General features: G+C 27.8%; 1 protein-coding gene across 1 annotated transcript; it reads right to left on the bottom strand.

Moving 5' to 3' along the window:
* Positions 1–2,320: 2,320 nt before the first annotated feature.
* LOC107447664 (MICOS complex subunit MIC13) lies at positions 2,321–13,560 on the bottom strand. The gene is made up of 4 exons (XM_016062631.4): positions 13,396–13,560; positions 13,148–13,292; positions 9,087–9,135; positions 2,321–2,574 (listed from the first exon to the last, which is right to left on the bottom strand). Exons 1-4 carry the CDS (start codon positions 13,407–13,409, stop codon positions 2,456–2,458), a joined length of 327 nt encoding a protein of 108 aa, XP_015918117.3. The 5' UTR covers positions 13,410–13,560; the 3' UTR covers positions 2,321–2,455.
* Positions 13,561–13,877: the final 317 nt, after the last annotated feature.

Genomic DNA, 13,877 nt, shown 5'->3' with positions numbered 1-13,877 from the left:
AATAAAACAGCTGGGGAAAAAATACAAAAGCAAATAAAAAATTTTTTTCTTTAGCAGAATTATATTCTAAAGATACTTTTCATGTTCATCGGAAAGAAATACTCCTGATTTTTCTGTTCTCATTTCAGAATAAAAAAAATTCGCCAATGACTGGCTTGCTTCAGCTAGAATTTTAAATTGATAAAATAAAAACAAACATTCTGCGATCAAAGAAGTTTAAAACATAATTTCACTCTAGAATTTATGTTTTTCTTTCATTTTTTGAAAGAACATAATTTTTAAAGAGCATGATAAAAACCTTTTATATTTTAAGAAAATATGACTGCGAGTGGGGATTTTGTTACAAATTCAGATATTCTGAACACCATGAAATTGGGGGGGAGGGGTGCATTACATTTAAAATTTCTTTTTAAAAATTAGATTTGTTGACGTCCCAAATTCATCACTTCCATTATTGTATTATAGCATTGAATACCATAATTTTTCAACACCTGTATTTATACACAGAAAATAACTGGAAAGCTCAAATAATCCCTTTTTCCAAAATAAACAGAATTTTATTTGAATAATTAGATAATATATATGTATATATTTTTTTTACAAAATAATTGAAACATTAAAAAATATTCTTTAGTGATAAAAGTATTGTAAAATAAGGATTTATTTCACCAATTACTTTATTTTTATAAAATTTGATGAGCAGAAAAAATTATTTTACTTTGTATGTTCATTTTTAAGATCAAAATTATTCTAAATAATCATTTGTTCAAATGAATTAAAAGTATAAAATTTTTTTTTTGTGTTTTCAAGAATCAGAAGAACAACAAAAATGAATATCAATACATTAAGATAAAAATGTTTTCTTTTTCAAGTCCCCACACCAGACAACAAATATTTCATTTTGGCCAAACGTAAAAATAATTTATAAATGACGAAAACTAGCCTTGTAGTGGTTCAAATCAGGAGAAAATAAAACAAAAGAAGAAAGGGGAAAAAATGATAAAATCAAGCCAATTTCAGTGCATAACATTCTTTAAAAAAATTGAGCAGGAAGAAAAACACATTAAATTATAATTTACAAAACCATTTGAAAAGATATAATTTATAGTCTGCAAAAGGAAACATTTTTATCAAAACTAATAAACTAAAGTTTTATTTCAGAATTATTCTATTTATTAGTTCCCATTCTATTTGAATTTTTGTAGTCACCAAACGTAATTATTTTTTTTTTTGATTATTAAACTTGATAAGACTTAAACAAATAAATAATGTAACTTAATATAGTTTCAACATATTTAACCCCTTTCCTGATTATCCCAGAGTTAAATCGGGTATTGCAACTATTTATTATCCCGAGATGCAGAATGCACGTTTTTACTCGGCCTTCTGCAAAAATAAAATCTGCTGTAATTGGAAGTTTGGTTGGGGAGTTTTATTGTTGGTTTGTGGGACTGAACACTGTGTGATTGTATAGACGATGGTTGATGAATTTCCATAGGAAAAAAACTGGTGTTTGGAAGTGTTGTCTCTTGTTTTAAAAACTATCGGTGCATTCTTTTGAAAATTGCAGCAGAATTTCCAAAAATAGCAGAGAACTAAGACTACAATGGCTGTAAAATAAACATTTTGGATTGCAAAATGAAATGTTCGAATTTTTCTATATTGATACCAGAAATTATATCTCTTGTGAGTGCACACTAAAACATTACAAAAATTGTTGCTAGTCATTTTTGACTTGTTACAAATGTACAGTTTTTGTACATTTAATATATTAGCATTTTGCATAGGATCTCACAATGTCATATTGAGTATTATAATAGTGCTCTACAACAGAAAAAAAAGACAAAATATTTTTTAGTACGAACAGCAAAAAAATGCTGCTCATGGCAAATATTTTTACAACATTAGTTCTTCAAATAATCATATGTCCTGCCATGTTTAGCATGGGACTATTTTATCAATGCTCCAAATTCCAGTACTACCTTAATGCATGCTTTTAAGATGTTCACATATAATATCAGAAACAATAAGAAATTTTTTTGAAGATGTGAAGAAAAAAAATTTATAGGCTGCAAAAACCATCAGAAAAACAGGTTTTTCTTAGGACGGTAAAAACCATGGCAAATATCGGTGAAACCTAACATCGTAAATAGAGTGCCAAACTTGAGTTTAAGTAAATTCAGGTTATAGTTTAACCAGAATAAGTTACAATTAAACACAAAAGACAAAGTAATAGTAATGCATAATAGACTATAGGTAAGTTAAATATGAAGGAAAAATTGTTTTAAAAGAGGTAGTATACATAAAAAAAGGCTTTCAATATGATTAAAAATCAAGAACAAATCCCTTTATTTTGAATAACTAAATAGAATAAATATTTCTAACAACTATTATTAAGAAGTTCACAACAGATACTTCACTGTGTGAAACAAACATAGATATTAAATAAATATTTTCAAGAACTCTTCTTCATTTGGTTCTTAATTTCATCTGTCACATAATTCATTCCTACGTGAAATGCTTCCTTGCTGTTTGCAGGTAAACTAGCCAATGCAGATATAGCAGTTTTGATACCTAGATAAATAAATATGTTTCAATTACATTTCATTCATGCAAAGAATATGGGTCTCTTTGCTTCATATTTATCAACGGACTATTTAAATAAAATTCTCTAAAACATACGAGGCGCATCCAGAAAGTAAGTTTCCCTAATTTATAAGAAAAAAAAAAGAACTCACACTTTCAGGAACATATTTATTGGCAACAAGTACAGCGATGTTTCAGCTATTTTTCAACATAGCCACCACCAGAATTGAGGCACTTGTTGTATCGTGGAATAAACTTTTGTATCCCTCTGTCGTAGAACTCTGCCGTCTGTGAATGGAACCAACGTGTGACAGAGGTATTTAGCTCTTTATCGTTGCTGAAACGCTCTCCGGAGGACAGGATTTCTTGAGGTGCAAGAAAACGAGAAAATCTCTGGGAGCAATATCAGGGCTGTAGGGTGGATGATCAAACAACTCCCAGTCAAATTCTGTCAAAACAGCTGCTGTGCGTCATGCTGTATGTTAACAAACATTGTCATGGAGAAGCGCAACACCTGCAGTAAACATTCCAAGACTCTTGTTCGGAATGGCATGTCATAATTTCCGCAATGTTTCACAGTAACGGTAGACGTCTGTCACGCGATGGTTCCATTCACAGGCGGCAAAGGGATACAAAAGTTGATCCCACGATACGACAAGTGCCTCAATTCTGGTGGTGGCTATGTTGAAAAATAGCTGAAACATTGCTGTACTTAATGCAAATGTGATCCTGAAAGTGAGTTATTTTTTTGTTAAAAAATTCAGGAAACTTACTTTCTGGATGTGCCTCGTATGATTAGATTGAGATACTAACGGTTAAAAAAAAAATGTACGCTAAAGGTATGAATATCATTTCACGCTTAAGCTATTCAACTGGTTTTGACGAATTTTTTTAAAAAGGCTTCACTAAAATTTTTATTTTATTTTTGAAATAATTTCAGCTAAAAAACTAAATATTTTTCGTATCACGTAAAAAACGCTTACTTTTGTCTTCACCTGAAAAGAGGAGTGACTCGATTGATTATTTGTGAACCGACATCACACGTGTCCGTCTGTCGTTCATTTTCAATCCCTGTGCTGTGAAAGTTCTTGCTTTCGTTTTAATTTTTGAAATTAAACTCAACTATTTCAGATAATCAATAACTATCTGTATAATAAATTATGTCCTCATGTAGCTTAACGAAAATGTGGGTTCAATACAGTAAAATCCAGCTACAACACTATTTTTGGTACCCAATAAATATAGTGTTGTCGAGGGATATAGCGAGGGCCTACATACTTAGGGGACACAATAAGACTTTTAGATAGGTTAAATATTAAAAACAATTTAAATAAACTAAGATCGCAAATATACCTAAAAACCATTTTTATTGAAAATAATCCAATATTTTTGTTTGTTTATTCATTCTTCTGACTGTCAAGTCAACCCACAAAGTAAGCATTGAGTTCAAAGTACGAAAACGATTTTCATTTGTGAATGGTGCGCCACCCACCCTCTACTGAAAAAGTTCTCTTTCATGTGTTAATGTGATGCGTGTGGTCATTTGTGACTCATGATCAGCTTTCAACATGAAGGATATGAAATCAGATAGGAATGTTACATCTGTGACTTCTTAAGAGATAAGGGGAGGCCAATTCTAAGAATGAAAACTCTTGGGGTGGTTAACAGTGAGTTTTTTCTTGTCAAAAAAAAATGACAAAAGATAAAAGATTTTTTATATTATTTGAAAATTTTTAATAAATGGTGAAAATAAGGTATAAATTTGGAGAAAAAAAAAATCATTTTACAGGGGTTTATTGCTTAAGAGAATATTTTAATATTGAGAGTAGAATAACATTAATTCATATTAAAGTTTTTTGACAGTAATAGAGGGAGTTATTGTTGTATTGGATATTGCAGTAGCGAGAGTTCACTGTATAACACATTTTTATAATGGTAAAATTCAATGGTACCCACTGAAACATTGTTAATAGTTGTTTCAAGTTCTAAATTATTTAAGATTTTTTTAGTTCAGTAAAAAAGGTGTTGGAATGAGTTGAAAAAATATATATTATAATACTGCATTATAAATACAAAAAAATTTCTTCTTCCATTATTTTTAAAGTATTTTTCATATTCATTTCATAGATTTATTTTCATGTTAAGTGAAAGATATGTTGAATCTATGTTTTTATATAGAATAGTTTTAGACTTTAAAATGTACAAAAGCATAAATTATTGATATTTTTTATTTACTTATTCTGACTTGAATTTAAAAAATTGTGATCCCAACAAAACTTAAAACTCATTCTTTCAAAAAACATTTTTTAATTTTAAAACAAATTTTTTTTTAATATATTCTAGTAGATTTTATTAACTTTATTTTATTGTGTTAACATAAGTTATAAGAGTATTTGAAATCAAGCATATGCATTTATTTAGTTTTACATTCCAGAAACAGGAATTAAATTTTATGAATGCATATCAAAATAATTTTTCACCATAGCAAGGTTCCTATTTACACAAAGAATAAAAATATTGAAAAAAATATCTACATTACTGTTTATTTTTTGTATAAAATTCATTTTGTATAAGTTTATTTTTTTATTATTATTCTTTAGCTTTAAAATGAAACAAAAACTTCCAGCTTAATGATATTCGCTGAAATTATGAGGATAAAGTGAAATTTTAAGTTTCAGTAGATAAAGGACAGATATATTTCAATGGACTGCATTCTTGAAAGTGTTTATTTCTCTCTGGTGATACCCATTAAACCTGAGACTTTTTCAACTATTTTAATTAAATATTAATTCAAATGTAATAAATGTATTAATTTTACTGTTTTAGAATTTGTCATTACAAGCACTGACAAATAAGAAGTCTGCAAAAATAAGAAGAGAAATGAACAATAACCATACTTTGTAAATACTATATTGCTGAAACAGGAATTAAAAATCATAAATAAAAATAATTTCTAACTGTAGCGATATTCTTATTTACTCAAAGGACAATAAATATAAGCGTTAATGTGTATTTAAATATTTAATACACAGTAAAAAAAAATATAAAAACAGCATTAGTAAATATTTATTTAAAGAAAATCCTTTAACTGCAGTAAAATAAATAAATAAAAAAAAGAAGCAAAATTAAATTACATTATTTGAATTCTTGAACATTAGCACAAAGATTGTAATGATTATGGATTCATATTTTTCAATAAACTAGATATATGAAAATACTGATGCAATAACGGACATTAAAATTATCCATCCTATATTGAAATGTATATCTAATCCACAACTGAATTTAATTTAGGCTGTAATGTAGGAGCATGATTTTAACTTAAAAATGAGTAGAATAAAATAACACCACTGATTTCAGCCAAAAAGAAATATTGATTCGCTGTGAAGAGTTGCATAATCATTTCTTCAGATATTTTTAGTGATAAACAAACAGTTTGAAGTTTTAAAATATTTCGTTCATTTTGCACACACTCTCCAAAACTGTACATTTAATTCACAAATTTTCTTCACCAATAATGGGATACAAATGATGTTCATACAATAAAAGTGATATCAAAACTAAAAGAGCGTTGAAATACTCTTAGTGGATGGAGGAGGCACATTTCTATTCAGCACGTGACGTCATAACCAATCGAGGATCGTTTATGATTGCGTCACTTATGGAAGCTTTTTGGGCAATTTAAATGTTTAATCACTAAAAAAACATTTGGTGGAAGAAAAAATCAGATTTTCAATTTCAGAAGGGAATTTCCAGTAAGTAAGGATTGAAAATGAAAAAAAATTAAAAACTAATTTCATCTATAAAATTTATTCAAATAAAAATTTTTTAAAATAATCAACGCATAACAAAAAATATTTTAATTTCTTTTTCAGGAGTTTACTTCCAGTTTCGTCTGTCAGCATAAGAAAAAAACACTATCAGAGATAAAAATAAAAAAATAAATAAAATTTTTTGATTTTATTTATTTGGATTATGATCTTTTAAATTAACAAATGAAGTGGCAATAGTAGCATATTGACAATAACTATGCATATCCCTCATAGATACTTAATATTGACAATAACTATGCAATCTATCTATACATATCCCTCATAGATACTTAACATGTACCTTTTTTTTTTAAACAACAATTCTCTTCATCAGCAGTAAAAGTTGCTATTGACTTAATCAGATGGAATCCTTTCACTTTCATTACACTTAATTTATAAATTTTTTTGCTTAAAACGAAACATACCATAACCGGTCAAATGACTGTTTAGAAGTTTTTGCATTGAAAATGCACTTTTGTCATCTTATCGTTTTTGCACATTTGACTTCATGACTTTTTCTAACAATTATATGCAGTTAATATTCTATTATTATTATATATATATATTTTTTTTGGTTTTTGTTTGTTTCGAATAATATGCGTCGTATACCTATTTCTACCACATCTGGTCATTTGACCTCGAGAACAATTTATTGCCTTATAAGGTTATCGGATCAGAAATGACAATGTAATGCGTGTTCAACGTATTGCATTCGATGAGTTGCACGTTTCTGCAAAGACTGTTGCGTAGTGAGTTCAATCAGAATAACTGTGAATTCAAATTTAGTACCCAAAACTTTAGATTGACATTTTTGTGTCAGAAAAAGTGACAAAAACTAAATGTTTTGGTCAGTAGCTTATTTTGATAGCTTTACTTCATTTCCAATTAACTGTTAGTTTTCACCCAGAAAAATGTCGAAACAAGAGACAGCACAAGTTCTTAGAAGAAATATTAATTATAAGAATTATAATTCATATAATTATAAAAATGATAGAAATAATAATTAGGAGGAATATGTTTGCGGAAAATGTAGAATGGAAACACCCTGTATACGTAAAAAAAACGTCGAGCAATGAAATAAAAATTCTTATTCTTTGTGTTTGTAATACATAAAAATTGGCAATATACAATGTTGTTTAATTATAATAAAGTTTTATTAGTTTATTTCCTTCCCAACATCCATATTTCACACATTCAATCAAGAAAAATAAAGTCCGGTTATTTGACTGGCTTTGGTAGAAACAGGTATACGATAAGTGTTGGTAAATTTAGTGTTAATTACAGTATTCTTATCAAGGTTCATTTTCCAATGTATCATTCAAATTGCCCACATTTCAAAGTTGTTCTTGTTTTTGAGTTTCCTGACCAAATTTATTATGTCAAGTATTTTGCTCTTAATAAAACAGACTAATGTGTCAATATTATTTCACAAGCAATGAATATTGCATCATCAGTACGTTATTATCTGAAATGACAATCATTTTATTAAACTATAATTTTGAAGTGAATGAGACAGTTATTCAGCAGGCCAAAGGCAGTCTTGCAGATCCCTAATTTCGACGATAAGTTGCCTCATACATAATTAGGAATTCTTAAAGAGAATTAACTTTTAAATGATCTGAATTGTAAAATGATTCTTCTTTATGATGAATGTTATTAAAAGATTAAAATTTATGCACTTGAATAAGAAATTATTTAAGTGATCAAATATTTATTGCACAAACATTTGCCAACACTATAGAGTCCCAGTAGTTTAAATTAGGGTAAATTAACACCAATAATTGTTTTAAGTTTACCTTAATCTGAAGTAAGTAATTATTTATGTTAATAATTTGTTCTTAACTATGTGTAATGAAGAGATGAGATATGATTTTTTAAAGCCTTTAACTTTGGGTGCAATGTGGATTTTTCTGATTTTCAAAAGTCCCAACGTGCAAAAAGTTTAAAGAGCTGTTCTGGATATTGTATTCAGATAGACAGATTTCTTTATTCATTTTCATGACTATTAATCACTTTAAAGAAAATGATAAAATTTTTTAATTTATTTCAACAGACTGAAGCAAAATCAAATTAATGACAGGTTGATAATGTATTTAATTTTATTGCATGTTACCGTGTTAATATAGATTTTTGCCAAAAACTATAACAAATAAAAAGATAATTTATAACTTGAATCAAACAAAATACTGTAGCACTTTTGATACTAATATTAAAACTTGGCAAAATATACTTCATAATATTTAATTTTCAAAACATAAAATAGATAAACATCTTTAAATTTAATTGTAAAACACAAAAGTTAGTTCTTAAGAATATAAAATAAACAGTTTAAGAGGAAAGAAGAAAAAAAAAATAGCTAAAAAATAAGAGGCCATTCTTTAAACTAATTATTGAAAATAATGGTCCTTTAAAAATGAACAACCAAAACCTTCTTACACACCAGTGCTGAGAATATTCAAGACAATTCCAAATCTATTAATAATTTAAACGAAGCCTTGACATTAAATATTGAATCCTAAAATTATCACCTTTATAAGTAGAGATAGTTATCTAGAAATATTCTATTGTAATATTTGATTCATACATAGCATACAAATTATATGAAAAAATACATTTACAAATTAACACATTAGAAGACTCAACAAATTATTTATTCTATGAAATGTCTATCAAAACGGGTTACAATACCTGAATTCCAATAATTGATGACATCATTCTTTGTTATTCCAATTTCAACCTATGAATATAGAATAAATTTTGATTAATAACAATCTTATATCAGGAATAAAAATATTAAATCAATCACAGAAAAATGTCACATGAAAAAAGGAAGCTTGGTGATAAAAATAATTTTGGAAAATGACACAATTGAAAAAAGGATGATTTTGTCAGATGGCACTTTCTACACTGTAACTAAAATAGATATATGTGGATATTTATGTCACACTTGTTTTATCTAGTAGCTGCTTTTACTTCCACTGTAGTTAGAAACTTAAGTGTAAAACGACAATAATTGAGAATTTTAATTTTCAATTATAATATTTCATTTGTTTTATATAAGAATGGTGGCAGGGGGTCTATACCTCCTTTAAATTGAAGTATTTCCATGCACTTTAAAAAAAATATCTCAGTATCAAAAATTAATTTTTTATAAATAAGTACCAGTGTCAAGTATACATTTTGCCTAGTGATAAGATATAAATTATTGCATAAAATTTGCTTAACTTTTCTTCAGGGGTGATTGTGAGCCCAAGTCAAAATTCCAGAAAATTTCTTGAGTGAAAAAAAGGAAAGTTTAAATTAAAAAAAAATTTAAACAAGGTCTTCTCCTTTTTCTCAATATTTCTTAGTTTACTTAAAATATATTTAAAATTTTACACCTACCTATACCATTTACACATACTAATTATGACCTGGAGAAGTAATTGAAATTTACAAATATGTCTTTCTTGAATTTATGATTATAATAATTATTTACTGATAAAAAATTAATATTAATCTTGAATATAAGCTTATCTGGCTCTCCCTTACATACAAATAAAATAAACTGTGATTTTAAGTTCCACCTTTGAAAATTTTATTTCCGGAAACCTGTGTGATCAACGATTTTTTTAAACGTCTGAACCTTCGATCTCCGGAAACTTCCCGACCACGGTTAGCGAAAAATCCGGATTTTTTCCGAAGCACAATCAGTCCTGTTTTCTTTTAAAATATATTATTTTTTAATGAAGCTATGATTTCTCAAAAATCACAATTACAAATTCATTAGTACAGGGCCCCTACCATTTCGTTTTTAAAATTTCATTTCAAAATTTTGGATTATTTTTGAAATTTTTATGCATAACAGTTTAAGGGTTAGGCTTTAGCGAGACAAAAAAAAAAAAAAAAGTGGACTCCATAAAAACGGTAAGTAGATTTAAACCAACTGATATTTTTAAGAGAAATCTAAATCATTCATTCAAACATTTTACAAAATTTCGTTCAATGTGATTCTGATTTGCATGATTGTAAACCAAAATTGCTGCCCGTATTAATCAGTTTCAATTAGTAATGTTATTTGGTTTGTATAAAATTACAGCTCTCGTAAAACGACGACATAAAATTCTTTCAAATTATACGAAACACAAATAAAGAACTAAGTTAAATTTTAATGCAAATTTATTTTTTCATTATTTAAAAAGTACTACGGATTTTTTGCAAGAAACTGAACGATAATGAAAATTGCATCTATTGGGAATTTTAAAACACTATCTTTTAAGCCAGATTTTAATTAAAAGCTGCAAATACATTTCTGAATCTTCAAGCAAATACAATTTAAAAAGGAAATCAAATGCATTGCTATGATTTTACAAAATAATAATTCAATCATACTTGCCAACATTGGAGAAATAAAATAATGGAAATTTCATTAGTGACATTTTTCGGCCTGTGTGCAAAGTTTCGATATATCATGTAAGTCAAAATTGGAAATAATATAAGCACTTACATTTAGCGTGAAGTAAAAAATATATATATAAATCTCAATCTAAAGAGGATTTTTGTTAAACCATTATTTATAATTACTTAAAGTTTCAACACACTGCAGTACTAGCAATAGCACCATCTGCTTAGGAATAAGAGAAGTATTTTTGCCCTTAGCAAATATTTTATTGCCAAAATATTTTTAAAGCATTTCTTCAACAAATACGGAGAAATTTGAGAGCATCCGGGTAAACAAGGACTTTTTGTAAAAAAACAGGAGATTCAATTTTATCAATATTTGATTAAAACTTATACTTAGCTCTGAATTTCCTTAAATTTTAAATAGGGATTCAAAATGAATATATAGTCAATATACTATTTAACATCTTTGTACAAAAGTAAATATTTAGTGGGTGATCCAACAATTCACCTCTTCTATAATATGATTGTTGATTCAAATCAGATGAAAGAGATGGACTCTACTCCATTCCTACATGCACTCATGGTTTCTTTTTTATAAAATGGCTCACGAAAAGTATGAAGCTGTTTGCACCATGTATATGATTAGATCCTTAAGTTAGAATGCTTGAATTTTGCATTATAAATTAGTCTTCATCTTAGTATTATTATATACTTGTCTTCATGAAAAATAAGATGTTCTGAGAACTAAAAAAAAAAAAAAAAAAAAAAAAATCAGGAATAGTAAGCAGGCGTCAGGACTAATAGCAAATAATCAAGGCAAAATATTTTTTTACCACGAACACCTACAAACTCTGCTTTTTCAAACCTTAGTAAGATTTTTCTTATAGGATGCAAGTAACCTTATATTGATTGCCATCAAGTGCAACGCTAAATTTTCGCTAAGATTTTACATATATTTTATATTTCTTATTTGGTGATATTGATTCATATGAAAAGTTTCATAGTGCAGGGTCCCTTGAAATATGAAGATTATAGTCTTCAGGTAGTCTAGATTATCGTCTATCAAATTAAAAAAAAAAATCTTAAAAAGTTTCAATATTAAAAAGATTGTCAAAATTTTAATAATTAGTAATGTTAATATAACTGTCATGGTGTTTTTTAGGAATGTGGTGCCCTGTGCAGACAACCTGTTCTTCAAGAATTCATTTTAGCGCTCAACTGATTCAGTTAAGTCAAACAAACCCCTGATGCAAAGTTTCTTTTTGTCTTTCTACCACAAACCTATCATTATTAACATTTTTTTGCAAGATACTTTTAAAAGTAATACATATATATTAATCATTTGTAATAACAGAAATGCTTTGTATTTTTATTTTTAAAAAGTTTACAGCTAAAAAATACAACTCCATATCACTTTCTTCAATTCTAACTGTAAGAATTGTTTTCTCCAATTATGGATGATATTCTCACAATTTTAAAGCGAAAAAAAAACCTATCTTTCTTTCATGACAATTTGCCAGTTGAATTTGTGGCAGTAACTATTGAAAAAAAAAAGATCTACAACAAAATCATGCTCATCAGACTGGTTAAAAAAAGGTTACTCAAATACATGTTTTAAGATTTGAATCTCTAAATAAATCATATGATATTTGGAAATCATTTGCCAAAAATTGATAGAAAAATCACAGAATTAGCATTAAAAAGTAAATAATCTAATGTGCCAATATTTATTTCTGAAAATTACATGATCAATATCAATAATTGCCAAATATCAATAGTAATCACTAACAATAATTGCAAAAAAAAAAAATCGAAACAAGTAACATATTTATGATATTACTTAACATATTACGGCCAAAAATTCAGTTCCGCAAAAACTTTTTTTATAGTTTGTTATTTTGTAAACACATAAATTTTTTTTAATTTCTTTGCACACAGCTAACCTAAAAAAACATATTATTTTCGATTTATTCAAGGCATTTAAATGTCTACTTTATTAAAAATGATAATATTCAATAGCTTAATATTATCCCCCTATACAGAAAACAAATCCAATTTTAACCTATGAGGAATCATATGTGTGGCATAACTACCACTACAAATATTAAATACCTAATCACTAGTTTATAAGACATGTTAACTCGATCCTATCTTGATGAACCTTTTGATAGATGAAGGTTGCCATAGTCGATAACTCCTTTCCCCAAATATGAACACAATTTATTCAACAATTAATTTATTAAAATAGTCTTCGTTTCTCAAAATTGTTTTCAATTATTGATACTTCTTTTAACTCACATAGAAGAAAACTCATATAAATCAAAGTAAGAATTGACTTTGCTAAAGTTATAAACGGAAGGTCATACTTTCTTTGAATAGTCTTCGAGGCCTGGTAAAGTGCCTATAACCTTTTTTGAAGCATCTATTGATTCTTTCTGATTAATACTAAATAAATCTTGGTCAATAGCAAAATATAGAGCTCCACCGCTGATTCCAACTTTTAACAATGAACTAAAAAGATAAAATGAAGTTCTCATGTGTGAAATAAAAAACAGTAAAAGAATTTTTAGTTAAGGGAAAGACAAATAATTTCATGTACTTAATCTTCACTTACGAAAATAGGCGCATTTTGAAATATATACTTTATTATAAACAGCACTTAAAAATTTTTTTTTTTAATGAGACAGATAGACCTAAGACAAATTTATTAAGAACTTTTCAGGTCAAAACATAACTAATAGCTTAAAACAATTTGCTCCACGTCTCTGGCTGCTTATTTCTTCTAAAATAAGTTGCCCCACGTCTCTGGCTGCTTATTTCTTGTTATCCAGAGTCTTGTTATCCTTGTTATTCATGTTATAAGTCAGCAAATTTAGTTGTTGTTGTTGTTGTTCATTTACGTCGCACTTGAGCTGCACAATGGGCTATTGGCGACGTCAGGAAATTTAGAATCAAGCAGAAAAATTGCCTTTTCCGCCTCGCACTGTCTTGAATGCCAGCCGTTTTATTAACGGTTCCCAGCAGATCACCGAAGTCAAGCATTACTGGCTACGGTTAGTGTGCGGGTGGGTGACCACTTGGATCAGTCTGCGTAGG

The sequence above is a fragment of the Parasteatoda tepidariorum genome, chromosome 4 (assembly GCF_982258835.1).
Source record: "Parasteatoda tepidariorum strain Cologne lab strain chromosome 4, Ptep-v5.0, whole genome shotgun sequence".
NCBI classification, from domain to species: Eukaryota; Metazoa; Arthropoda; class Arachnida; order Araneae; family Theridiidae; genus Parasteatoda; species Parasteatoda tepidariorum.
Note: the sequence above shows the minus strand (reverse complement) of the source record. Positions and strands in the feature narration are given on the sequence as shown.

What these genes read in the sequence shown, in the direction of transcription:
- LOC107447664 (XM_016062631.4), bottom strand. An exon ending in TCGAAGACTATTCAAAGAAA is followed by an intron (nt 9,136 to 13,147) that starts GTATGACCTTCC and finishes CTATATTCATAG; the next exon opens with GTTGAAATTGGAATAACAAA. An exon ending in CATCAATTATTGGAATTCAG is followed by an intron (nt 2,575 to 9,086) that starts GTATTGTAACCC and finishes TTATTTATCTAG; the next exon opens with GTATCAAAACTGCTATATCT.